The following is a 27,294-nucleotide window of genomic DNA, read 5'->3' as shown; positions in this document are numbered from 1 at the left end:
GTACAGATCAAGAACTTTGTACTATTTTGCGACTTGAATAAAAGCATGCTTCCTCAAAAAAAAATTTACGGCCGTTCAATTATGTGCACAAGTGTCACCCAATTCCACGTGCACGTATTCATCTTCACGCACGTTAACAAAACATATATCAGGTTAGTACACGTCACAAACAGGTAACAACGTCACAATGCTAGTATGCATCCCGAAACTTAGTACCGTAAATGAAAAACCATTCAGATAAAACACTTACACCATCATTAATTGAGAAAGCTATATCCATAAATCTATCTTGCATTAATAAACAACGATAAGAAACTATGCACCAGGAGCGCCCAGAGGATTAAGTAAATCTTTAGTGTACTAAATCTTAGCAATTCGCACTTATTTATGACACATACGAGCTTCCGAAGACACACTGGCCCCAAGTATTATATATTCGGTGTGATCCATATCTCTGAAGGAACATGCATTCTCCAACTTTTAGGCATCCCTACGAAGGGAAAAGCATGCTCAAAGACTCTTCTTTCTATGTCATATGACCTTACACCTCCCCATCCACGACAACGGGCAACCAAATCAAATGTCGCTGTCATCCAAGGAGATGAGAAATAGATACATTGAGGTCTTAAACCTGGGAAATTCTTCGAGGGTAAACATGCCGAGTGATTCAGCCCAACGAATATTGCATGCTCTACCAAGTCGTCCGGTGATACCTTCTTGCATCCTTCAGGATGAACCTTGGCAATTTGAAATCTCACACGATCCACATGATTTGCAGAAATGGCTCGGACTTGCAAGAGATCACCCCATGGTGTAGACACCAAATGCCTAGTAAGAACACTTGAATAGGTACTATGTGCAATAATCGCCTCCTTTGTTGGTCCATTCGGTCCATCAAGATAATATTTCTCTACTATTCCATGGTATGTCACAGTGTAAAAATTCCCATTGTGGTATGCACAGTCTGCATACCGATTTTGTACCCTTCTAGCTGAAGTTGAGACCACTTGCCACTTGCCCTCTCCTGCCCTAACAAAAGAGAGCCAATTGCTATCATAATGAATGATCATGACAATGTAGTTGCCCCCTTTGGATGGAGTACAGGACAAAACTGCCTTTTGGAAGAACCATGTTGCCAGATCTTTTGCATCATAGAATTCATCGTTAAAAAGACAATAACCTTCTATGTTTCCTTGATTATCACATATTGCCTCCACGAATGAGAAATCGGTAATTGGTGGTAAAGAGACCATGTCCGAGGTAAAGGGGTTGAAGAGAAGTTTTTTCGATAAAGGGCGCTTTTATTATCTCAAAAAGTAGCATCAAGAAGATACAAAGCATTATGAGTAACACCCGGCCTCTGCATAACTAAGATGCACACAGCCAATCACCTAAAGTCTGATAAAAAGAAAGGAAGAAAAAACGACAAATGGGCGACAGTAGAGTCATATAGACCGACACTATGCCTATGTCGAAAGGGGTGGTGGACCGATCCGGAGATTATGCTGCCACCCATGTTGGGTAAAAACCTCCGTAGCCACCTGCTCCAACCGCATACACACCGCCTTGAACAGCGGTTGGTACTCCACTCATTGTAGCGTAGACCACGTACGAAGCGAGTGCGTACAACGGAAAATAACCTGCAAAGGAGAAGCATTTTTGTTATTGAAAACCAAATCATTTCTACATAGCCAAAGCGACCATAGTAAGGCATACGCTCCCACCCTTATTAGCGTTTTCAACCTATTTGGAATACCATCCAACCAATGACCAAAAATATTGGCGACACTTGTGGGCGGATACAAATTTGACGCTATTTGGATGACTGACCACGTAGAACGTGCAAACTTGCATTGGAAAAAGAGGTGTTTGATTGTCTCTTCATGAGTGCAAAAGCAACACATCTTACTCCCTGGCCAGTTGCGCCGTGCGAGGTTGTCTTTGGTTAGAACAACTCCCCTACGAAGATACCACATGAAGATTTTAACTTTTAGTGGAATCTTTGACTTCCAGATTTTCTTGTTATTACTCACTGGTACCTCAGAATGCGTGAGCGCATGATACATAGAGTCTACTGTGAAAGAACCCGATGCGGTAAGGTTCCAGCGAAACACATCCCGACCTTGTGTCAAATTGATCAAATCCAGACAGGATAAAAGATTATGCCATGACGTAAGACGGGGCCAATCAAATCCCGCCTAAAAGAAATATTGGGTGGGAATGAACTGAGCACCTGCGCAATAGTTTTATTCTTATCGCGAGCGATGTTGTACAAGGCTGGATATTGTTCTCGGAGACTGGCATTGCCTAGCCAGATGTCTTCCCAAAAACGAATCTCCGACCCATCCTTTATCGCGAAAGACCCAAAGCGAAAGAGATGTTTCTTTGCTGCCATTAGGCCAGCCCAAAAGTGCGAGTCACCAGGTTTCCAATATGCCTGAGACACCGCCTTTTGACCTAGATACTTGTTGCGCAGCATGGTTTGCCAAACACCATCCTCGGTAAGAAGTTTAAACAACCACTTACTAAGTAGGGCCTCATTCTTGACTTCCAGGTCATGAATTCCAAGGCCACCTTGGTCTTTTGGCCTACAAACCACACTCCATTTGGCCAACCTGTATTTTTTCTTTTCACCATCTCCTTGCCAAAAGAATCTGGATCTAAAATAGTCCAGTCTTTGCAGGACCCCTTTTGGGAGTTGGAAGAAAGAGGGCATATAAAGAACCATATTTGTGAGGACAGAGTTAATCAAAACCAGTCGTCCTCCAACTGAGAGCAATTTGCCTTTCCAACTGCTCAAACGTTTCTCTAGCCGCTCCTCTACATGCTTCCACTCCGCAATGGTGAGACGCCGATAATGAATCGGTATTCCCAGATATTTAATCGGGAATTGGCCATGTGTGCAACCGAACAGGTCAGCATAATCGGCCGCCGCCTCAACAGCTTCTCCAAAGCAGAAAAGTTCACTTTTATGGAAATTAATTTTAAGACCCGACATTTACTCAAATGCTGACAACAAGAGTTTTAGGTTTCGAGCCTTATCTAGGTCATGTTCCATAAAGAGAATTGTGTCATCGGCGTATTGCAGAATAGAGAGGCCACCATCCACAAGGTGTGGCACTACTCCTGCAATCTGGCCGTCCTGCTTGGCGCGCTCAATCAGAATAGCCAACATGTCAGCGACAATGTTAAATAACATTGGGGACATGGAGTCACCCTGTCGTAGTCCTTTTTTTGTTTGAAAGTAATGGCCTACGTCATCATTGACTTTGATGGCCACACTACCTCCAGTTACAAAATTATGGATCCACTGACGCCATTTATTAGAGAAACCTTTCATCCTTAGGTCCTGTTGGAGGAAAGGCCATTTGACCTTGTCATAGGCTTTTTCAAAGTCGATTTTGAATACGACTCCACTCATGTTTTTTCGGTGCATCTCATGGACGGTCTCATGCAGGATTACTACGCCATCGAGTATATTTCTTCCTTGCATGAAAGCCGTTTGAGATGGCCGGACAATATGGTCAGCTACTGAGTTTAACCTATTCGTAGCCACTTTGGTGAAAATTTTGAAGCTGACATTAAGGAGGCATATGGGTCTGAACTGTTGGATCCGTTCGGCCTCCTTAATCTTTGGCAACAAGACAATCTCCCCAAAATTAAGTCTGAATAGGTCAAGTCTGTCGGCATGAAGACAATTAAACAACTCCAAAAGGTCAGACTTGATGATATCCCAGAAATTCTGATAGAATTCTGCCGGGAAACCATCTGGGCCTGGAGCTTTGTTATGTTCCATTTGGAACATCGCAGCTCTCACCTCCTCTTCGGAGAACGGTGCTGTAAGGATATCATTTTCTTCTGCCGTGACTTGTGGAATATCGTCTGTTCGGGACTCGTCAAGAGTGAAGTTCCCATCAACCGTCGCCCCGAATAGAGATTTGTAGTAGTTGGTGATATACTTTTTGAGCTCCTCCTGACCTTCGATCCGCCCCTCCTCTTGTTGGAGACTGTAAATACATTTCTTCCGATGCCGCCCATTAGCGACCAATTGGAAGTATCTTGTATTACTATCACCCATCAAAATGAAATCGGCTTTGGATCTTTGGTAGTATTTGATCTCCTCTTCTCGCAAAAGACGTGCAACCTTCTCATTAGATTGATTTTTCAATTCAATCTCTTGTTGAGATAAGGTGCGCGTCTCAGCAATTTTGTCGAGGTCGTCAATGATGGTACAGAGCCGTTGTTTTTCCTTTTTGTATATCCCATTGGTATGTTTTGCCCATCCAGTGAGGTGTTGCCTCATGGCCCTTATTTTAAAGTTCCATCTCTGAATAGGTGTACGACCAACAGCGGGCCTCTCCCAAACATTCTTGATTATGTCTACAAATCCTTCCCGGAGCAGCCAACCCAATTCAAATTTGAAACGACGTCTGGCAGCCGGGTTTGTAGAGTTAGAATCCAGAATGATGGGTGCATGATCCGATAATGCCTCTATACGCTCTAGGGATCGCACAGTTACCAGAGGAAATTTTAGTTCCCATTCGGTATCCATGAGTACCCTGTCAAGCTTCTCGTATGTTGGCATAGATCGGTTATTAGCCCAGGTGAACTGACGCCCCGACATACTGGCCTCCCGAAGATCCAAACTGTCTATCACAACATTGAATAGGAAAGGCCAGTGAGTGTCAAAGCGGTCATTATTTTTCTCTTCCTGGTACCTAAGGATATTGAAGTCCCCTCCAATAAGCATTGGGTACGGGTTATCCTTAGCCAGGTTTACCAACTCCCGAAGGAAAGCCGGTTTTTGCTCATCTTGGGCCGCCCCATAGACACCGACGAGAGTCCATGTAAAATTGTCTGTCCTATTTCTTAGGTGACATTTTATATGAAATTCACCAATCGAAAAGGCCAACAAGTCCATGACTGTGGTCAGAATCCCAAGAAGTATTCCTCCGGACCTTCCACGAGCTGGTAGACTATGCCATGCGTAGTCAAAACCACCTGATAGGTGATCGAGAACATGCGGGCAAAAGTCACACTTACCAGCCTCAGAAATTGCCACAAAATCCAATCCATGTTCCCGTACACAATCACCGACGTGTTTATGTTTAGCCAAGTCCGAGAGACCTCTGCTATTCCAAAACATGCCTTTCATGTGGAAACTCGAATCGGTGTGGCCTTCTTGGGCGGTTTTTGTTTCTTTTTAGATGAGTTTGATTTAGATTTCCGCGAGGACGCTGTGAAGTCACAAAACATGGACCCAGGTCTCGTGTCATCCAATCCAACCTCGGTAACCTCACCAACCAAGTGGGATATAAGCGGACCATCATATTTGGCATCCGCTTCATCATCCTCCTCGGTTTCAGGGTTAGGTATGGATGCATTACACTTCGGAGAAACCTTTAAACGGTCAATCTCCATATGTTTAAGCACCCCAACCGATAGATTAATTTCATTATCATTCTTTCCCATAGAGCATCCAACATTCTTTAAACTAGAAGAAATACGTGAATCTGAAAAGGAAAGAAAAGATTTCGTGGAAAGATTACCTGGAGCGGTGTCCAAATTACGTGCAGCCTGACGTCGCATTGCCTTGTCCATAGCATGTTCGTCGGTCGGAGAAGAACCGTCAAATGAGACGGGGTGACGGTTACTACGTCGAAGGGGAGAGCTTCCCTCAGACATAAGAGCCATCGGCGTCATCGGACGATCCGTCGACAATGATGAAGCAGCAGCCAACATGGTAGGTGTTGAAGACGAAGTCGGTGCAGCAAGATCAACACTTGGCGCCATCAGAATAGCCCTGTGAGACAGCATCGGAGACTGCTGCCGAGCCTGCGTGGGTGGGCTGACTGCAGCAACAGCCGGCTGCTGAACCGACATGTCCAAACGCTGGCGAAGATCTGCAGCCCCGTGCACATCAGCTGCTCCGTGCACAGTAGCTGGACATGCACCTGAGCCGATGGCTTCCGCCAGGCCCTGAGCTGGTGGGCCAAACTCCCCCTCAACCGGCTGCAAGGCAGCAACTCGCTTGGGGTGCCCCAGACCTGCGTGTGCGCTGTCATGGCCACCAACGCTTGCCTCCAAATTATCTGCATGTATCACATCAATAGATGGGGTGCTAATTGTGCGTGACTCTTCAATGGTGCTCATGGGTGAGTCCGAGCATACTCTCTGTGCACCCGCAAAACCAACATCCGTGTTCATTGGAACGGTCCCATCAGACTGAGATTCAGACGAAGCTGCACCGGAGACTCCAGAATTTTTGGCCTTTTTATTCGCATCCTGATCAGGCAAATCATCATCCCGGTTTGCCCCATGGTCGGGGCCATCATCTTGGTGTTCCCAAATTCGAGGGATAAAATCATCATCGGGTTTAAAATCATCCTCCTCGAGAACAAATCGGAAGTCATAATCATTTAATTTGACATACACCCCAGCAGACACTGACGCACTCCCTGTATTATCCTATTTCTTAAATATATTTAAATTTAGGACAGCCACTTGAATACGCACGATGCCACGGCGTCGCAGGCAAATCAAGTCAACATCCATCCATGAGAAGTAGATTGGAGAGTTCATTTACCAGAACCAGCCATCCATGAGAAGCTCCAGCACATGCAACAAAACAACCCTTGGGAAAATCAACATCATAAGACTTGTTGACTTCCAGCAGATGGCGGAACTTGCAGGTCACAGTCAAGCTCGAGTTGATCTTGGGTTGACTCTCCTCAACGAGGTGGGTCCAAGACATGAGCCACGGTCTGCAAGAACATGGGACGCCAGCAGCAGCCGCAGCCCAGCTCCATGATGTGCAGACTAACGCAAAAGCAAGGCATTCCTGGAGCTGGAGGCGTTGGAAGATTCTGAGGAGGAGATCCGTGGGAAGGTCCGACCAACTGGACCTTGCATAAGAGCCTGCCATTGTAAATAAAAATACCTCATATTATGTGCTGGTCTGCAGGTCATGTACACATAGCAAAACAAACAAAGATCCAACACATATATTGGTCGGACTAGGACAATGAATCTTTTGTGACGAAAGAAATTATATAAATAAAACTGGAAAACCAAGTGGAAAGTTATGCGACTCGGCCAAGAAAATTGCGCGCAAAGAAACAAATATCTACTCACAAAGAAGCAGCCGGTGTGATGCCAACATACTGTGCAAAGCAAGGAAACAAAACTTCATCTTTTGTGCAATCCTTAAGAAAAATGAAATCTTTAAGAAGAAAAATGAAATCTTTAAGCCAAACAAATGGTGAAAGAACAGTCATGTCACTAAAATCTAACAAATCTGAACTCTGCTCCCCGCAATGACCACACACTCCCATGGCCCGGCTTAAAAGTTGCATCTTTCTATGCTACTCCCTCCGTTCGGAATTACTTGTTTCGGATATGGATGTATCTAGAACTAAAATACGTCTAGATACATCCATTTCTGTGACAAATAATTCCGAACAGAGGAAGTAAATGGCTAAATGGTCGAGCGCAAGATTGAGGTCGACTTACAGATGGCATCCTGGGGTAGCTCATCACCAACCGAGGAATGGACAAAACCAATAGAGTATTCATGAGTCCCTCCCATGCTCCTTCCTAAATAAAAGGGGCTGAGAGAATACAGAAGGGAGATGCAGAAATCACGGATTGGGTCAGATCTCAAAGACAAACCTGTGACAGAGATGGGGACTCTGAAGCACAAGAAATCCCTAAAAAATGGAGGGTACTGGAAAGTCGTTGGTTTTGCTTTTGACAGCCGTACAGGTTGGCAGATTGCAAGTAATCCTGCAGTATCTTCTTCATTTGGAGATCTCAAGGACTCACCCCCAAAGATTTGACAAATAGCTATTACAAACTTTTTGCAAGCTTTTACATCAGTAGTTTTTGCAGACCGGCCGTACTCATCCGCAGCATCAGCTGCATATCCATCAGTTAGCAGCCGCATTGCCACGATCATCTTCTGAAGAGGCTGCGAACCAGGAGCACCACTAGCATTTCCTTTTTGCTTAAAATAACCATCATGATCATGCTCAACTATAGCTTCACCTATGCGATAAAATAAACTCCGGGACATTCTAAACCTGCGTGGAAAAACATAAATGAGATAGGGAGATGGAAAATAGGCAAACAAAGAACAATGTGCTAATTACCAGCCTTTGGCGAAAATATTTTTCAGGAAAGATAGGCTTTTGCTTGAAGTAGTCATCCCACAGAAATCCAGCACCTCTTCCGCAATCCACTGTCTGACACCCGATTTTGGAATCGCCATGGCGTCGATTATTCACCTTCTCTTCCACCTCATGCTCCGAGGATGCTGCAACAATGAGTTCGTCGTCGCCAGATGAAGACAACGGCGAATTCATGAGCATATCCAACACTTGCATCTCCTCAAAACTTTCATCTCCATCCATCTGCCAGCAAATAAGTAGCAAGCAGCGGCAATCAAATAAGTAGCAGCATTGAAAAATTAACTAGCAGCAACTCTATGTATATCACAACACGATCAACAAGCAATGCTCTCTCAGTATGGAATTAACTAGCCGCAAATAGCAACCACCAGCAGCAAATAGCACTTCATCAAGGAATGCTATCTGTATATAAAATTATCACAGCAGAACCCAACCAGCAGGAGCATCTAGTACAAAATTCGCTCGCTTTCTCAAAAAAGACTAGGGCGGCCGGCTGGAGGTGTCCGGGCTGGAAGGGATTTGACGCGAGGGAGGGTTCCGGGGCGGACGGTTGACGCCTCTACCACGCCTCCACGACGTCCGGGAGATCGAAGATGCCGAGGCTTTTTTCGACGATGTCTGCCTGTAAATCCCCTCGACAAGCTGCTGGGAAGCGTTTTCGGCCTTCGTTGCGTATCTCCTCGAATCCCCTTGTATTCGGCTGCCCGGTGTAGCGGTGTGTTTGGTTTTTATCACGAACTAGTAAACGTGCACGTACAACGCACGTATCATAATTTAACTCTTATAAAAACATTTATTTTGAATATAGTTTTTCTTTTAGCAAGTTATTTTTACCGAAGCATTCAAATGTGTTATATACCAAACAACATGATCACACATGTAACATACAATCCGCGGGATCTGTGTTGTTTGCATCATTTTTCAAGTCTCAAATTCTTAAATTATCATAATTCAAGTCCACTAAAGTAGTAACTAGACTTAGTTTCGAAATAGTGGTACAACGTAGGATAAGTATAATGATACGCGGCGGAAAATATCTGTGTAGGAGTGTCAGAAAAAATATCTCATGTGAAGTACTTCACAAAATTTAACATCCATAGACCACAAGATGATCTGCATGATTACAAAACTTAAACATATTCAATAAAAAATATCAACATTTATAGAGATTCATATAATAAATTTTAAAATCATCAAACAAAAATGAGTGTAACCAGCCCTGATGATTTTTAGAAGATAAAAAAGATGGCAGGCATGCAGGCGAATCAGATAAAAAAGAATGGGTCTTTTTAGAAGATAAAAAAATTGATTTGGACAAGCCGCACAGTCACAATCTCTCTCTGGTCACTGCATAATTTTATTTTAAAAAATGTTAGATATCCTCCCCACCGCCCCCTCAGTCCCTCACATTTCTGTCCCCATTCCCCATTCTCCCATGGTGGCCACACCCCTCACTCCACAGCCGGCCCTCTTCATCACCAACGCCGGCGCTCCCTGGTCTGGCCGCCGCTCACCTTGGTCACCAACATCGGTGCTTCCTGGTCAGGCCGCGGCTCCCCTTCGCAGCCGCTTCTCTTCCTCCCCTTCATGTCGAATCGGTCGCCGAAGTGGCCGAGGAGGCCCTCGAGCTCGGCATGCTCGCGCCAGCGCGAGGCGCCGGCGGAGGTGGACGCGGAGGTGTGGCACTCGCACGCGCCTGCTCTACCCTGCACCTTCTCCGAATCCGTTCGCCGAAGTTCTCAAGAAGGCGCTCGAGCTCGGCATGCTCGCCGACGACACTGGGCCCCTCCCTCTTCCTGATGCCGTCTCCGTTGCCGTCGCCGCCATGAGCCTCTCCACCCTCTCCCATGCGGTCATCCGGGTCCAGGTATGTCCCTCTCTCCAAACCCGCCACCTGCTCCACCTATTGAGAAATCACCATGAATGTTCCCAAGACTCTGAATAATTGTTCTGTTATAGGGCTTTGTTAGAAAAGTTGATTTAACCGAGTATTATTCTGCTCTAGATTGATGCACCTTTTGGTTGTGAGTGGATCCAAGAGTTAACATGATACAATACCTTTTCAAAATATGATAAGATTATCTTCATGAAAGAAAGGAAGTTGGAGAATTATTATTGAAGAGGAATTCAGTGCCATGTGTTCCTCAAGAGCTAAAATGGAACAAGAAGCACAAAATTGGCAATTCTTTTTGTAATACTATGAAGCTCGTCATGGTGGTTACCATGAATGAGTGTCTGGTTTAATCTTTAGAAAGTGAGTTTTCTGTTACAATGTTCCCTTTCAGGACTGTTATATGAGAAATCATCCGCTTTGTTGGTGGCTATGCTGATGATAAGGCCCTTAATGGTTCCGATTTCCCGAGGGAGGAGAAGGAGGTGCCGAATGGGGATGGGAGCAAAAAGTATAATTCAAAGAGTATGTCTTGATTCTGAGTTGCATTGCACAGTATTTTTATTGCTCTAAGAAATCCATGGAGTTGTCTATGGAACATTCCTTCATGTGATAGGCATATTTATTTACAAAATCAAACTGCATAGTTCCAACAAATAGACATTCAAATGCACCATTTTACACTCTGGAAGTAGGAAGTGCAACTTCTTGTGCTTAGAATGGATCAGGTGTACTTCAGACGATGTTTTCAGTTTTAAATAATTATGCACATCTCAATCATCATGTGTGCAAAATGTGGGTTTATACAGATCTATACAATTCATTGTAACATCCTGGAGCTGAAACTAATTATGATTAATTTGTAGTTCGCTAAGCTAAATTCAATATTTCAGGTGTTTTGCGACAACTCAAGTCACCTTCGTAAATTCTGGAAGCCAACTTTTCTGACACCAGTCCGAGGAGATAGAGTGCATGATTCAGTCAGTTACAAAATTGTAGTACCCAAAACACTAACCATTTTCCACATAGAAAACCATTAATTACCGTTCCCTCTCCATTTTCCTCTTCTGCTCCTTACGGTCTACATCTATGATACATTCTAGTTAGTTTAGCATCTCACCAGTTATCTGAATAATACATAAGCATCCAGTAGAAGGGCATTTTTACCTTGGTACATGACATCTCATCAGTTATCTGAATAATAAATAAGCTTGCAGTACAAGGGCACTTTTACCTTGGGACATGGCCAGGAGTGTATATGGTACATTTAGCTTGTCATTAAGCAGTGCTGTTGAAGCCAGTTTCTTCTCACGGGCTTCACGGCGTCTTTTAAGAATATCATCTCTATCGCGTGCAGAATACTCTTTTTTCCTCTGCCTCTTCAATTATTCAGGGTCTGTATAAATACATACCGCAAGTTAGCGCATAAGCAACAGCAAAAACAGTAGCGCAAAGTAGGAACTGGTTGATGATAGTTACCCAATGATTGGTTGTTGCTTATATCCTGAAATGGTGTGCGCGCCCCGCACTATTGGGAGATGACATACCTTCGCCTTCATGTGAATATTCATGCCATTAAATTTTGAGAAGCATGGAAATTGTGGAAATTAATCATGAACACCACCATCAGATGCAAACATAGTGCACTGTCCGTTGTATTGATATTGTGTTTCAGCAGAGTTCTACTTAGACATTAATAACAACTTTGAATGGTAGATCCCCTTACTGGACCACATTCAGTTGTTGGCCCTGCTGTTTGATGTCCATGGTGATGCTGATGATGATCTTGGCAAGGGTAATGCTTTGATTCCATAAACCTATTGCTTTGATAGCTAGAGAATTAATTTCTCAAGAGGACCTTTGTGATTTAGTGCACTTATGATATTTTCTAGCTGGGGCTGTTTTCCTTCATGGATTTTCTCTGTCCACTACATCATGAATCTAGTAATATAAAAGTAATATCTATTTCTGATTAGGTAATGACCAACTGCTATCTTGCTTCTTACTCATGTATCTTCAGATTTTATGTATCCGCCTGGGGTCTTGGTATGTCCTTGAGCACGCATCAGGTATGTATGTATCTGTTGGTATCTTATTGCACTTTGTAGTTTCAGGTATATGTATGTGCATGTGTACTGGCCATAGGCCCGAGCTGAAACTAATTATGATTAATTTGCTCGTTCTGTGATGTGCGCTTACATTAAGCTAAATCCAATATTTCAGGTTAATTTACGTTAATGTAAGCATGCACGTGCAACGCACGTCTCAAACAAAATGAGTTGATATAATATAATATTAAAATATATTTTCAAAAGAGTGACATATTTTGTGAATCTATTTTTTATGTTAGTGATTTTTTATTACCGAGCCAACTGTCTTATGCCAACGATATGAGCGCGCGTGTAACACATGATCCAGAAACATGTCTTCACATAATATGCACGATGACATAATAATTGTATTATAATTTGTTACAAAAAGATATTTTAGAGTCAATAACTATGCATCTCTTGAAGGTCTATCTTTTCAAGCAATGAAGGTCCATCTATTGATGCGATCTATGATGCTTCGTTCAATTGATGGGATATTGTCTTGAGCTTCATTCTCTTCATACTTTAAAATATGCACCAAAAATTGTTTTCTCAGTTCAAAATCATCCTACATATGCATTATGCAACATTGTTATAACAAAATAATGCGCAATGCGTATACAAATAAGCATGGTGTAAATACTAACCTGGGGTATGGGAAAATATAGCTGTCCATCGCACAATGAGTGCATGAAATTAAACACCAAATAACCCGACAAGGCACTGCATTTATAAAATATTACATTGTCTATTGAATAAATCAATTAATCTTGTAATGCATTGAAAAGATTCATACCCATGTGAGTTTGTTGGAACAACAGGAACTTTCCATTCCCATTTAGAGATGTCGTCTTTGAATGCAGGGTTTGCAACTTGGAGCGCACGGTTTAGGTTGTTGACCACAGTTTTAAGTACATTTTTTCTCAAAATAGGTATTGGTATCGGATCCATAATTGAGACAACTTTTTTATTTTGATCGAAAACAAACAATAGAAATATCCCACAAATATCCCAAGGCAATAAAATCTGCAACGATGCATACATTTAAAAATTTAAAACATTAGTTAAGACATGACAAACCATTGTTACAAATTAAAATTTTAAAACTTACTGTATGACACTGTGAAATATGATACTCATTACTGTCTGGCCAGCTATCAAACATCCATTTCAACATAGCAATGTCCATATTTCCATGATGACGTGAGTCTCGTGCATAGTAGGACATGAACTAAAATAAGAAAAACAAAATATTAGTTCCATGAGGCAAAATGTAATACATGATTATAATGACTTACACAAAAATTTAGATCCATGTAGTGACATGGAATGTCTCTGAAAAGCTGGACTTCGTGGCGCGCTAGTATCCGTACAGCCATATTGAAGCAATCAACATCCATGCATTCATCATTATTTAATATGTTTTTTATTTGTCTCAAATTCAAACTAATGGGATAAGGATCAGAGCTTTTCACCCATTCGCTTCTGTAAAATTGAAACTATGTAAACTATAATAAAATCATACTAATTTATTAAAATACAAAATGAACTAAAAATATATGGCTTACTCTAGTAGAGCGACATCATCAACCATACCGATGAACAAACAAAGTTCATCTATTAAGTCATCATTTGTTGGAGTGAGAGAGGGCGAAAGGATAAATGATTGCGACTCCTGCTCAACTTCTGACGATGTATTCGATGGTTTGAGGTTCTCAGTGGGTGTTTCCAAAATCATACAATCTGTGGGATCTGTGTTGTCTTCGTCATCTTCAATGTCTCGATTTCTTATATTATCATCATTCAATTCTGAGTCCACTAAAATGACAGCTAGTTTTGTTCTAAAATCTGTGATATGATCCTATTAAAACAGAACTCATAGTTAAATAGTGATACACCATAGAATGTAAGTATAATGATACACATCGAAAAATACCTGTGTAGGAGAGTCAGACAAAATTTCTCCTGTGAAGTACTCCATAAAATTTACCATCCACAAACCACACGATGACCTGTATGATTACAAAACTTAATATATTCAATAGTTTATTTTATCAATTTTATAGATATTTATATAAGAAGACTTTTAAATCATCAAATGATCATGACTGTAACAAAGAAGTGATGATAAAGAAAATCCTGCGCTCACTCATAATCCCTCTCTGGAATGTATGAAAAATAATGTAAGAAGTTAATATAGTTTGGTTAAACGTCCTTAACAGTGGAGATTAGTGAAGTAGTAGTATTAAATACAAAAACTCAGTTAGTGAACCTTCTACTGCCCCCTCACTCCCTCCTCCACAGGCACACGCCGATTCCCCATTCTTCCCTCCCTCCCTCTATCCTCCTTCACTGGCACACGCCAGATTCCCCATCCACAGCCGGCGATCTGTGGTGGCCGCCCCTCCCCTTCGTCACCACTGCCAGCCGCCGCGGAGGCCCTGATGCGCCCCGCCCTTTCCCTTCGTCAGCACCGCCGGCGGCCGCGGAGGCCCGCGATGTGCCCCGCCCCTCCCCTTCGTCACCGCTGCCGGCGGGCGCGGAGGCCCGCGATGTGCCCCGCCCCTCACATTCGTCAGCACCGCCGGCGGCCGCGGAGGCCCGCGATGTGCCCCGCCCCTCCCCTTCGTCACCGCTGCCGGCGGGCGCGGAGGCCCGCGATGTGCCCCGCCCCTCCCCTTCGTCACCGCTGCCGGCGGGCGCGGAGGCCCGCGATGTGCCCAGCCCCTCCCCTTCGTCACCGCTGCCGGCGGGCGCGGAGGCCCGCGATGTGCCCCGCCTCTCCCCTTCGTCACCGCTGCCAGCGGGCGCGCAGTTCCTTGATCTGCCCCGGCCCTTCGTCACCACTGTCGGCGAGCGCGCATGCCCTTGAACTGCCCCGCCCCTTCGTCACCACTGTCGGCGGGCGTGCAGGCCCTTGATCTGCCCCGCCCCTTCTTCATATAAGGTCGCCGAGGTGCTCGAGGAGGCGCTCAAGCTCGTCATGCGCGCCGCCGATGCCGGGGCCCTCCCTCCTCCTGACGCACTTGCCGTCGCCGCGATGAGCGTCTCCACCTTCTCCCGCGCACCATGAAATTCCCTTCCCCACTGCTCGGGACGCCAACAAGGTCCGGTTTCAACTCTTATCCCCTCGATCCAGATGCTTTGCTCTCCGATAACAACTTCAATTGGCTGTTCGATTCGGTCCGGAGCAGGAGCTCGCTATCTGCAGTTCCTTCCTTCCATGGATGACCACGAAGAGCTCTGCGTGCTGTGCTGCTGCTCGGGACCCTCCCTTCTCATTGCTCGTCAAATCGGTGCATAGCCTCATTTTATTCTGCAGTCTGTATCCTTTGAGCTTGTATACTTTTATTCTTATTGTGGAAAAATTTGTTTTGTGATGCAACTAATGGGGACACACAAAAAACACATAATGTCGATTGCTTTGAGTTAGAAGGTATACCCATCTGTCTGCAGTCTCTTCTTAATACACTCTTCCCTTGGCCATGCACTGATGTTTAAGTCTTTACACTTATCAGATTTTAGTTCCATTTGAAGCTTAGCAAATTGGAATACATTTTCCAGTCCTTTCAGCTGTTGCATGAATAAATGACAAAGTATTAGCATCACAATCAAAGAATAACAGAAAATTGTCTTATCAAAAGAAGGTGCAGTGGGACTAATAACTAACCATAGCAGTGAGGTCGTTGCGGTTCATTCCTGGGCCTACCGAGTCGAGCACCTGGATACATCGCTTCCCGGTATTTATAACTGCTAGGTACCAATGAAACTCTTCAATGTTAACTGGAACGAATATCTGAAAATAGGTTTTTTGTTAGTTTAGGTCCCATGTATACAAACATTTGTCCTCTATTGAATTTATAGTAATATGTACGGAACTGAGACTCACCATATCATGTTCCAAATAAGTTTTAGCTCTCTGTAATACCCATTTTGGTGCGTCATCCCGTATAGAGCTAAATTCCTTTATCATCTTAGAGATGCATGCATTCTCTAAGAACACACTTCCACCTGACCTCATCTGTAGATGTTGCTTAGCACTTATGCAATGTATGTATGCGTCTATGATCTACAGTATCAAGTGCACACCTTGGTTAGGAGATAACAGGAACTCATGTTAATAACATTCTCTTATCATAAAGCTACATATACTTACTTCGTCGCCAACAAATTCTCCTTCGGTTAAAAGGCGTAGTAATTGTAATTTTTTGAGATATGAGTCGTTGATGCTCACTAAATTTCTTTTATCGCTTGGTTCAGTCATGATATTTTCAATCACGGACCAATCATCGCCGGTGCAAGCATAATCTATCATGATGTAAGTCAAAACATTCATTAACAACAAAGAAAATAAATGTAGCAAAAGCAAGGCATAGAAGGACTTGTACGTGCCTTCTGGAGCCACCACATAGTCTGGTGCTTTCTTGGGTTTGTTATGTAGTCGGATAGGCTTCACTGTTTGTGGCCTTTTCATGCCCGACATTTGTGCTAAATCTTCGTCCTCATCTGCCACCATTTGTTCACTTGTTTCATCAAAGGATAATTCCTGAAAGCCACAATACAAAGAATAATTGGTATGCAGGATATAACATAATTAGATTTAGAACTATTGGGACATAGTTGAAAAATAAAAGATGCCTCTGTCACTTCGGAGACTTCGGAATCAGTGGACTACGTGCTCTGCTTTTTCTCCACTTCTTCTGTGTTGGCTATTCCATTTGATTCTACCAGAGTGTCCCATATAGTTTCCGCCCCTTCGGTGCCCAATGTTTGTGCTAATTCCTCATCCTGAGCTAGCCCCATTCGTTCACTTGTTTTATCGAAGGTTAATTCCTGAGAGCAACATTACAAAGAATATTTTGTATGCAGGATATAATATAATTAGAATTCAAACTATTTGAGACATAGTTGGGCAGAAAATATGCGTCTATCACCTCGGAATTAGTGCCCCGCGTGCTTTTCTTTTTCTCCACTTCTCCTTTGTCGGCTATTTCATTTGATTCTGCCAGCTTGTCCCCTATAGTTTCTGCCTCTTCGGTGTTGAATGTTTGTGCTAATTTATCATCTTGAGGTGGCTGCATTTGTTCACTTGTTTCCTTGAAGTTTAATTCCTGAGAGCAAATATTACAAAGAATAATTCCTATGCAGGATATAATATAATTAGAATTAGAACTATTTGGGATAGTTGAAAAGAAAGCATGCCTTTATCACTTCGCAATCAGTGGTCTGCATGCTATTATTTTTCTCTATTTCGTCTTTGTCGTCTATTCCATTTGGTTCTTCCTCGCTTACTAACTGAAACACACAATAATATAATATTATGTAGACATGATATTATTATACTACAAATTACATATTGTTTTGTCCCGGCAGAATAAAAATAATAGTGTCATGTGAAAATAAAAACCGCCTTTTTCGACTTGGGGTTTCGCATGCTTGTCTTAGGGTATGACCTCATCAATCTGCATATTTTCTGTATCATCGATGATGGTTTGTTCTTCTATTGCCTTTGTTGAGTCGGTGTTCATATCCTCGTATTTTGTGGTATGCTCATTCTTGGCTCCCCCGTCGATGTTTTCCTGAAAACCGAAGCACATATTATTGTCACGCGGTTAACATTAGGCCCCTAAGTTCTGTTACCTTGAAAAACAATCTTATATGTTGGGACGGAGGGAATACATCACAACTGGGTGCACATATTTTGACATGTTTACTTTAACTTAGTGGCATCAGGACATTCTTTCCAACAAAATTTCAGTATCTGTTTCTTTGTCTAATTGTTCATTCAATCAACTTTTTGATATTCACTTGCGTGAATATTCTCTCAAGTAATCAGGTGGATGTTGCCCATAGAATTTCTACAGTCACACAAAGCATCTTGGCAATTTTGTGGGGTCACACAGGGCATGTTGATTCACTTTGTTGGATCCCCTCTAGTGACTATGTTGCCTTGTAGATGTGAAATCGTGAATAGGATGTAATTACAGAGAGATATCATTACCGTGATGATAGCAGATTGATCCGCACAGGCCACCGGGGATTGTGACCCAGACATGGAGGACGATGGTAGTTCACGGACAGATGCTGGAGAGACTTGCGGTGTAGGAGGCCGGCGCGGTGGAGTGGTGTGAGATGCGGCAGTCCTTTGCGAGAGATGATGAAGGAGAGGTGGAAGGAAACCCTACGATGCAAAACCCATTGCTTCTTTCTGCTCCTGATCGAGAGATATATTGTTGTAGGCAATATGGAAGGTGGAAATCACGGGAAGTATACTTCCATAGCGTGAGGATTGGGATATGGAAGGTGGAAATCACGGGAAGTATACTTCCATAGCGTGAGGATTGGGAATCGTGAGCGTTATCTCAGGACCCACACTTTCCTTTAATTTATCTGAGGCCCAATGCTTTTCCTTTTTTGCTTTAATTTATCTCAGGCCCAATGCTTTTCTTTTCCTTTTTTTATTCACCACGCATACAGAATTAATGGAGTTATTTTCGTAATACATTTTAATACAAAAATATTGGTTTCAGCTCATCGGAACGTATCTTTGATTTTTTGTGTGTTTTCTCTTACCTTTTTATATACAGATATAGAAGGTTTAGTTCAGTGGCTGTGCTGGACAGGAGGGGCCAGGGAAGTGCTTTAAGTTGTTCCAAGAGATGTGAGCCTGATAAAACGATGACATAGCAGATTTCCACTGTGGTGAGTTTCGTACTTAAGTTTTATTATTATATTATTGCTGATCACATGTAAAATAAAATTTTGCAATGAGAAGATACACGCTAGTTATTTCAGCCAGCTTAAATTTTTCTGGTAAAACAAACTTTTGTCCTGGACGTATGTTCAATATAGTAGTAATAATGCTTGACATTATCAAGAAGCAAGTCCTGTACAATATATTATTAACAGCAATGATGTGTGTTCTTCAGAATTATATGCATCAACAGTTGCATACCCAAATTAGTTACATTAAAACATAACCCATTCGGTTAATTATCAGAACATGGAAATCTGATGGCCCAAAAGTGGAGCACAATCTTAGTTGATGCTGAACTATAGGCTAAACAGCAAGTGAATAGCAAAAGCTAATAACTATAATAGATTGTTGATGTTATTAGGACTGTATCATTTTAACTTTGGGTGCCTCTCTTCATGTGTTGACTCCTTTCTTTATCCTCTTTCTCATGGAGTACCTCGACACTCAATTTGTCCTCTGCCTCTTCCTGGCATGAATGTCTGTTCAACCTTTTTTCTATGCAGTGTTTCTCACCTGACAAACTTGAAAACCTGAAATATTGCAATACATCATCACATTAGCACATTATACTCATAGAAAAATATTTTGCATGGAAGCTCAAAAACAACACAGTAGCATACATTTTGCTCTTATCATCTGAAAAAAGGTGTAGGCACTATCATTATGTATGCCTACTCCATCTGATTATTACATATCATGTGCGTACCCCATCTGGTCATTACATACATATCAGGGGGGGTCAGATGGAGAAGCAGAGCTCTCACCTTTTGCTCGATCGAAGAAGATACCCTTGTGTTCATCCACCTTACCTCCTCTTCTGCTGCTTATTCTCCTTCGCTAAACCTGCAAATAAAAACAAATAATGTTAGATCCACAAGTAGTTACAGATACAATAACAAGGTGCAAATAAATGCCGGAATAGCGCACCTGCCTCATCTCCCCAAAACATCTCTATAGACAATGTTCTTGGTGCTTTTCCCAGATTTATCAACCTCGTTGTTTGGCTTGGCCAAAATCCGCGTCGTCTCTCTGGACACTCCCCTTGACAATGCAACATATAGCTGACCATGTGAGAATACTGGCTCGGGAAGGTAAATACCGACGTTTGGGATAGTCTGACCCTGCGCCTTGTTAATTGTCATCGCAAAACTCAGGCGAATGGGGAACTGTTTCCTCTTAAGTTTGAAAGGAAGTGAGATGTCCTCTGAGGGCGACATAGGGATCCTAGGTATGAAGACCCTCTTTCCAGCATGCTGACCACCAACAATCTCTGCGTTGATTGCATTATCCTGGAAGGCTCTAATCATAAGTCGCGTCCCATTGCATATGCCATTATGAGGGTCGAGGTTCCGGAGCAGAATGACTGGGCAGTTAACCTTTAATCTCAACACATGCGGGGGCAAGCCATTTGGTGTGATCGAGTTTAGAAAATCAATCGTGTAATTATTCTGCAAGTCATCCTCGATGGACTGGAAGCTATGGTATAACTTCTCTGAGCCTGGAAACCTGGAGATCATCTTGTCATTCAGGTCATCGACATGATTGTTCTTGGTGGAAAGAATAGCACGTGTGCTCATATACTCTCTCGATCTAGCATTGGCATGCAACGATGGGAAGACATTGTCGATGAGTGTGTTAATAGCTTTCTCATCCTCGGTATATCCGATCACAATGTCGTCAGGGAGACGCACATAGTCGTCGCCAATTGTCTCTTCTGTTCCATTGCCGATCCCTAGGAGGTATTCAGAGAACCAAGGATCAGCCTGTGCTCGCATATTGCGCGTGAGGCGTATCTTTCGGGTCTTCTCCCACAGATAGGATCTTAGAAGTGTAGCATCCGTGATCTGTGCTCTTGTCCCACGTGTCACAACGGGGAGGACCTGCCTGAAATCCCCACCAAAGACGACAACCTTTCCCCCAAATGGCAAAGAACAGTCCATTATGTCCTACAGGGATCTATCAAGCGTCTCAACTGCTTGACGTTTTGTCATAGCGACCTCGTCCCAAATTATCAAGGAGGCTTGTTTAAGCAACTCCGCTGTACCACTCTGCTTTGTGAAACTACACATGCTGTTGTCAGTGAGCTTGATTGGAATTTTGAACCTGGAGTGCGCAGTCCGTCCTCCGGGCATTATCGACGCCGCTATACCTGATGTAGCAGTTGCAATCGCTATCTGGCCCATCGAACGCACCTTTGCAAGCAATGCCTTGTACAAGTATGTCTTGCCGGTGCCTCCTGGACCATCAACAAAGAATATCTGGCTTTTGTGTTTCATCACATGATCCATTATTTCATTGAAACCAGCCAGTTGCTCATTGTTCAAACTGCTAAATAAGTCTAGGTGTTCTTTGTCCACGCTGATTTGCCTCTCCTCTGTTACCTCTTTGTACTCACCATCAGAAGAACCATCGTGCTCAAACAAATCCGAAAGTCCATAGCTTGTAATATCTTTTCCCATGGATTGCAACATATCCCTGATATCTCTGAGGACCATCTGCTCAAGTGTTGCCTCATTGGATTGATTACGACGGTAATCCTCAGACATTGATGCCAGGTGTTTGTCCCACAGCTACCGGATTTCTGTTGCCTCGCAAAACACCAGTATAGTTGCAAATAACCGTCTTAGGGCAGAAGACATCTGAAATGTGGCTGCCTCCGTCATGCAATCATCAAGAGTCCTGTCATGCTCAATGAGGCCTAAGTGCTCACATGCCTCCCTGAAGGAACTGCATGGCTTGCCATTTACTGTTTTTAAATCATCGAATGAAGTGGCACCTCGGACATGACTTAGGAGCACACGCAAGTAGTACCTCTCTCCTTCAGCAGGGTGTGCATGCACAAGTCTTCCAATCTGTGATCTCTTATTTCTTCTATTCTGCCACTTCTTATTTCCAGGTATCCATCTATAATGTTCTGGAAACTCTCTGTACAACCATTTTCGTGCAGTTGGAAACTTCCGATTCATCTCAAAGTATTCTGTAAGCATGGACTTTGAAGAAGATGGTCGAGCTACAACATCTGCAAGATTCTCACATGCTTTAAATGCAACTGTATGCATATTTGGCAAATGAAGCTGGAGTTGTAGCACAGATGGACTGACACCAAACATTTTAAACCAAAAATCCTGTAAATAGCCTCTAGAGGAGATACATATCGTGCATCCCTATATTGTCGGATTTCATTGATGATTCCACCATCATTGATGATATCCTGCTCGAATGCAAAGGATGTACGATCATGACCTTTGTAGATGTACTTGAACAAGTACTTGACTGCCTTGATGCTCGAGCATGCTTCCACATTAATGTGGCAGTTGTATCACATAAGTAGTGAAGGGTTGTAAGGGACCACCCACCTATTGTCCAAATCCGCTCCTCTGATCCTAATTCGACGCCCATCGTCCCTCCGCCTATAGATGGGATATGAGTCTTTCCCTTGTTGTGTGGCATCACAAAAATCTCGCGGGTAATGAAACCGACACTGACCATCAATCATGCAAGGGCAACTTTTTTTCAACTCGCCACATGGTCCATGCAGCATGTGTTTGACGACCAGTTCATGTAGAACGGGGTGTTTCTCTTTGTCCGGTATCTCTGCACATATCACTCGATCATAGTCATCTGGTGTCGATAACTTGCTTTTTGCTTTCATGATTAGAAGTATATGCTCATGCGGGAGACCTCGCTTCTGGAACTCAGTTACATGTACATACGCTGCTACTTCTCCGAAATGCTTACCCTTAGTTAGTAAGGCCATCATATCTCGCTGTTTAGCCTTGTATACTCTTGCCACCAGGTCTGGACGGTCCTGCGGCAGCTGTCCAGGCAACAACTTATCGGTTATCTCCTCCCAATATGGGTTGCACGTCATCGTGATAAAATAATCCGGTTTACGCCACCGCTGCACTATTGCCATAGCATCCAAGAACCTCCGTTGCATGTCGCGATCACCACCAGGAAATGTACGTGGAAGCACAATTCTTTTGCCAATTCGATCTCCGCGTGACTCGCCGACAACGACGGTGTCAACAAGACCCTATAATAGCATAGAACGTTTTAGAAATTCATGGAACGTCCATAATGTCATTGCATTATGATGTATTAAAAAAACACAAGAACAATACCTGGTAGAGGTCAGCGCGTATAACCTTTTGATTGTCCGGCTTTGAGTACCAATCAAGCCGCATAGTTTCAATCTTGATATACATGTCAACAGCCCACTGTTGGAAAAGGCGATGACCGAACAAGATGATGTTAAAAAGCTTCCTCCTGACTTGCAGCTTGAAGCAGTAGTACTCCCTTGCACTAACAAATTTTCTGGATTGTTTTGCATTGACCTCATTGTCACCAAATTCGTCATCTGGGTTATCCTCATTGTCATCTACAAGTTTGAGATCAATATCAATATGGTGGGTGGACTTGTAATCATCAACAATATTCATAATGATCGACAACATAATAATTGAAGAATAAGTGATTAATACCCGAAGGTAAATCAGTGCCATGGGCGTCATGCGGTGTAAAATTCCCATCTTGTTCTATTTCTCTAATGAAGTTCCCATCTGATATATATGACAGATGTATATGAAAACACAAGTTTTGCGCATCATTGTGGAAAAAAGAAAGTATATAAATTAATAGTTCACATCATACCTGTATATAATTCAGGGGCTTGGTTTCCTTGTGGTGCATGATTAACGGCTTCATGCACTGCCAAATTATCATCTTCTTTTCTTTCTTTAATCAAGTCTTCAACTGATACATAAAAACTGTCATCATCATTCACAAATAGCTTGTATATAAAATAAAAGTGAACATCATACCTATATGTTCGACAGAGGCTTGGTTTCCTTGCAATGCAGGAGTATGTACTGAATTTTGGTTTGTGTCACCTGGTGGCCGAATATATGGCATGGAACGATTCCAGCCAGTCTCTCCACGTGGGAAAAACAGTGGATATGACAATGGGTCGTAGCACCCATAGTATGCTCTAATATACAGTGGCCGGTTTCCTGTTTTTCCATGCACAACAACACTCCTGTCAAAGCAATTTTGTGGGCCACTCCCTTCAACCCATATGGCTGCCACTTGGGAAGTCATTGGGGCATTGTACCTTCGCTGATCTAACTTGATATCCGTGTTTAGTGAGATTCTATACTCATGAAGATTCGGAACAGACCCTAGGCTCTTCAAAACTTGCGCATAAGGGTTATGCTGTAGTATTCTCAGAATCTTCCGTATGAGGTCTATATTAAGATCTGGAGACCTATTAGCCCTGTGTAACAAGTTTTGATCTGTATCATAAATATAGAGTTGCAAATGCCAAGGGCCATTATCAGCCGGCACCAGATTGTCAAGAGCGTGGTACAGCCCACCACATGCACGGAATGTATATATGCCAGTTCCTGCCGCAGTGCTTACTCGACGATCAAGGGTGACGCCTAGACTTGTGAATGAGAAGTGCGAGTTGAAATACCGTATATGTTCTCTGAAGTACTTAGCGTCCTCATCATCTTGACTTGTAAACAACTGTTTCAACTCTTCTGGAACATCTGGAGTAAACAAATCGACTTTTCCTTTTCTGCAACAAAATGCTGGCCCCTCGAATGGAAACCGCAATGCCCCACAGTGGCGACAGTCCGCAACCTTTCTTAGGACATGGTGCCTTGTAGGTAGGTTTCGGTATATGAAGTCATCGGTATTTGCTACGGGTACTGCTCGGGTAGGATGGTGTCCAATTTGGTACGATTCAAAAGCAACATCTAGCACAGGACAACACATGTATTTTATCAGTAAATACCCATAACATGTGCATTTTAGATTGCTAAATTAGAAAATACGCAATGCACATACCCTGATCCATAAAAATTCTAGCTTCTTTATCAGGCTCATGGTATGCAGCTTCTCCATTATGCAATGGCTCCAAGCAGTCTAGTAGGGAATATATTGGTCATACAGAAATGACTCAAATTTATGTATGATGACCTTTATGTGTGTATGATAGTATATTATACAATATACCTTGTAAATTGTCTAGTTCAACAACAGGTTCAAAAATCCCATATGGATCATCTTTCTGGTCATTGCACACTATGAAAAATCATAAGATTAGTAGAGCATAAGCATGCTGGATCTTCAAAATCCCATATCATTAGTAGTGTTATTAGTACCTAGTGGATCCAGTTGCGCAGGCCGGATCATATCATATTCTGGCGTATTTTGAAGTTGGTTGGATCCGCTAAAAGGTTGTATACCTGAAGAAACAATCGAAAATCAGGGAGTTTTTATCAAATATACACTTTGGGCACCCCAATCATAACTATACGGACGAACTAACCAGCATGCTCAGTTGTGCAATCTGGCTCACGTATTATGCTCATTTGTGGTACCTGAACTCCAGAAATTTGGGTGGGAGGTCCTGCATGTACAATTAATTTTTGCACAGAAGATGATTACAATCAGAATGGTGGCTGGACCGGAAGGCAAAGCCAGTTAAATATACCTCGTGCAATATCTCTGATGAGGCTTTGCATTTTATGTACTTGAGGCCTAACAATAGTTCCTTTTGAGCTTCCTGCTATTAGTTGTCTCTGATACGCATCATTCCTGTGCAACCAATTGGATTCATCATCGCAGGTTAAATAATTTTCCTTGTCGTGAGGGATTTGTTCATGAGACGAAATTTGTATATTTGACAAGCCTGCCATAAAATTGCAGCACCACATGAGTACCCATTTGTTTTGGCATATTCGATGAGGTGTGAACATGCAATCAATATTTCATGGTACACCCGAACCTGTCAATTTATGTAGCTGGGTGACACCGGATTGTCCTGTAGGTGGTGTTTGCGACACAGTGTTATCATCATTGAGGCCAGTAGTAATCTTTCTCTTTTCACGGGATAGGCGTTGTCGTTTTAATATCTCATCCCTATTTTGTGCATACCGCTCCCTGTCCCTTTGCCTCCTCAACTCCTTAGGGTCTGCATATATGTGTAATAAAGTTAATTAGTATGAACACATAGGGCTATATATAATTTGTTGATCAGCATTACCGATGTACATGGGCACCGGTGTATCTGTTTCATTTTCTTGTTCATTGACATCGCCATCCACACCGGTCATTTCTATATCACTATAGGCTTGATGTTGTCTCTCAAAGACACCATCCATGTTCTGTGAATACTGTTTCCCAACCAGTTGGCTCTGCAGTTCGTTAGGGTCCATATCTATGACATATTGTTGTTAGTTTGGTACATGCATGTCATAAGTTTTGTGACCAATACAGAAGAATGCATTGTAAGGGAAATTCTACCTCGGGCCAACTGCTGGGGTGTATGAGGTACATTTTGATCGACATTAAGCAGTGTTGTTGAAGCCTGTTTCTTCTCACGGGCCTCACGCCGTCTTTGAAGGATATCATCTTTATTGCGTGCATAGTACTCTCTGTTCCTCTGCCTCTTCAATTCTTTGGGGTCTGCATAAGTACATATCGCAAGTTAGGATATAAGTACATACCGCAAGTTAGGATATAAGCACCAACAAATACAGTATGACATTTTAGGAAAAGGCTGACGATAATCACCCAATAGTCGGTTGTTACTTAGATCCTAAAATGGGGTGCGCACTCCCGCACTCTTGGGAGATGACATACCCTTGGCCTACATATGAATATTGTTATCATAAAAAATTGGGAAGTTGATAATGTGCTTCATCAAAGCTGTATTTACGTTATTAATAGGAAATTGTAATGACAGGTCCCCTTGCAGGACCACTCTCAGTGGTTGGCCCTCCTATTCAGTTCCACGGTGACAGAAGGCAGAAGATGATATTGGCCCTGCTGTTGAGCCGCAAACATAGAATGTTGCTTTGGCAGGTACAGAATTTGTGAGTTATTGGTGTGGAAATTAACTTCTATTCTTTATCCTGACGTATCTACTTGGGACAATGAAGTTATATTTTTTATCCCCACAGCTAGATGTAATCTAAATTATGAATGGCTATTTTAGTTCACACCAGGTCTAGGACATAGGATGCATGTATCAGTTAGGCTAGAAATCGCTACAAATGTGTAGTATTGTGATGTGCACATGTGTATATTTTAGAACTATATATATTCTGAAAATTACAATTCCGAGTATTGCTACAACGGGTCAAAGGAAGAAGCAGGCCACGGAAGAAGTTTAGACTAAAGTGGAGAGAAGAATTTTACAGCTGCGTATATCCGGCTGGCTGCGACGGGCAGGGCGGGCTGTACCAGTGGGGATCTCCCGACGGGATGCCACGCTGCGAGGGCAAGGTCCTGGGCGTTCCGTGGCGTCGCTGCCCTGGCGACCTTGCTGGGCGTTCCGTGGCGTCGCTGCCCTGG

General features: G+C 42.9%; 4 protein-coding genes and 1 pseudogene across 4 annotated transcripts; 1 reads left to right on the top strand and 4 right to left on the bottom strand.

Moving 5' to 3' along the window:
* Window positions 1-428: 428 nt before the first annotated feature.
* On the bottom strand, window positions 429-8,372 carry LOC147974875 (uncharacterized). The gene is made up of 4 exons (XM_087519567.1): window positions 8,155-8,372; window positions 7,513-8,081; window positions 6,567-6,918; window positions 429-1,281 (listed from the first exon to the last, which is right to left on the bottom strand). Exons 1-4 carry the CDS (start codon window positions 8,367-8,369, stop codon window positions 429-431), a joined length of 1,989 nt encoding a protein of 662 aa, XP_087375693.1. The 5' UTR covers window positions 8,370-8,372.
* A 1,252-nt stretch (window positions 8,373-9,624) lies between these two features.
* LOC147974874 (uncharacterized) lies at window positions 9,625-10,239 on the top strand. Its single transcript, XM_087520185.1, has 2 exons — window positions 9,625-10,056; window positions 10,195-10,239. Exons 1-2 carry the CDS (start codon window positions 9,625-9,627, stop codon window positions 10,237-10,239), a joined length of 477 nt encoding a protein of 158 aa, XP_087376311.1.
* A 2,367-nt stretch (window positions 10,240-12,606) lies between these two features.
* LOC147974873 (uncharacterized) lies at window positions 12,607-19,863 on the bottom strand. Its single transcript, XM_087520184.1, has 19 exons — window positions 19,842-19,863; window positions 19,737-19,770; window positions 19,364-19,457; window positions 17,624-17,749; window positions 17,382-17,465; window positions 17,105-17,281; window positions 16,899-17,003; window positions 16,563-16,716; window positions 16,327-16,478; window positions 16,060-16,239; window positions 15,841-15,966; window positions 15,613-15,743; window positions 14,107-14,182; window positions 13,739-14,031; window positions 13,469-13,655; window positions 13,282-13,401; window positions 12,967-13,196; window positions 12,818-12,893; window positions 12,607-12,738 (listed from the first exon to the last, which is right to left on the bottom strand). The coding sequence occupies exons 1-19, from the start codon at window positions 19,861-19,863 to the stop codon at window positions 12,607-12,609; spliced, it is 2,499 nt and encodes an 832-aa protein (XP_087376310.1).
* Window positions 19,860-21,566, bottom strand: LOC147974872 (uncharacterized; annotated as a pseudogene).
* Window positions 21,567-21,937: 371 nt separating this feature from the next.
* Window positions 21,938-26,099, bottom strand: LOC147974871 (uncharacterized). Its single transcript, XM_087520182.1, has 13 exons — window positions 25,982-26,099; window positions 25,724-25,909; window positions 25,430-25,627; window positions 25,265-25,345; window positions 25,098-25,181; window positions 24,949-25,017; window positions 24,781-24,858; window positions 23,751-24,689; window positions 23,581-23,682; window positions 23,412-23,489; window positions 23,052-23,308; window positions 22,712-22,963; window positions 21,938-21,946 (listed from the first exon to the last, which is right to left on the bottom strand). Exons 1-13 carry the CDS (start codon window positions 26,097-26,099, stop codon window positions 21,938-21,940), a joined length of 2,451 nt encoding a protein of 816 aa, XP_087376308.1.
* Window positions 26,100-27,294: the final 1,195 nt, after the last annotated feature.

This window comes from Triticum urartu, chromosome 4A (genome assembly GCF_056163025.1).
Source record: "Triticum urartu cultivar PI428250 chromosome 4A, HENAU_Tu73, whole genome shotgun sequence".
In the NCBI taxonomy this organism is placed as follows: domain Eukaryota; kingdom Viridiplantae; phylum Streptophyta; class Magnoliopsida; order Poales; family Poaceae; genus Triticum; species Triticum urartu.
This window is presented reverse-complemented; position numbering and strand designations above follow the sequence as displayed.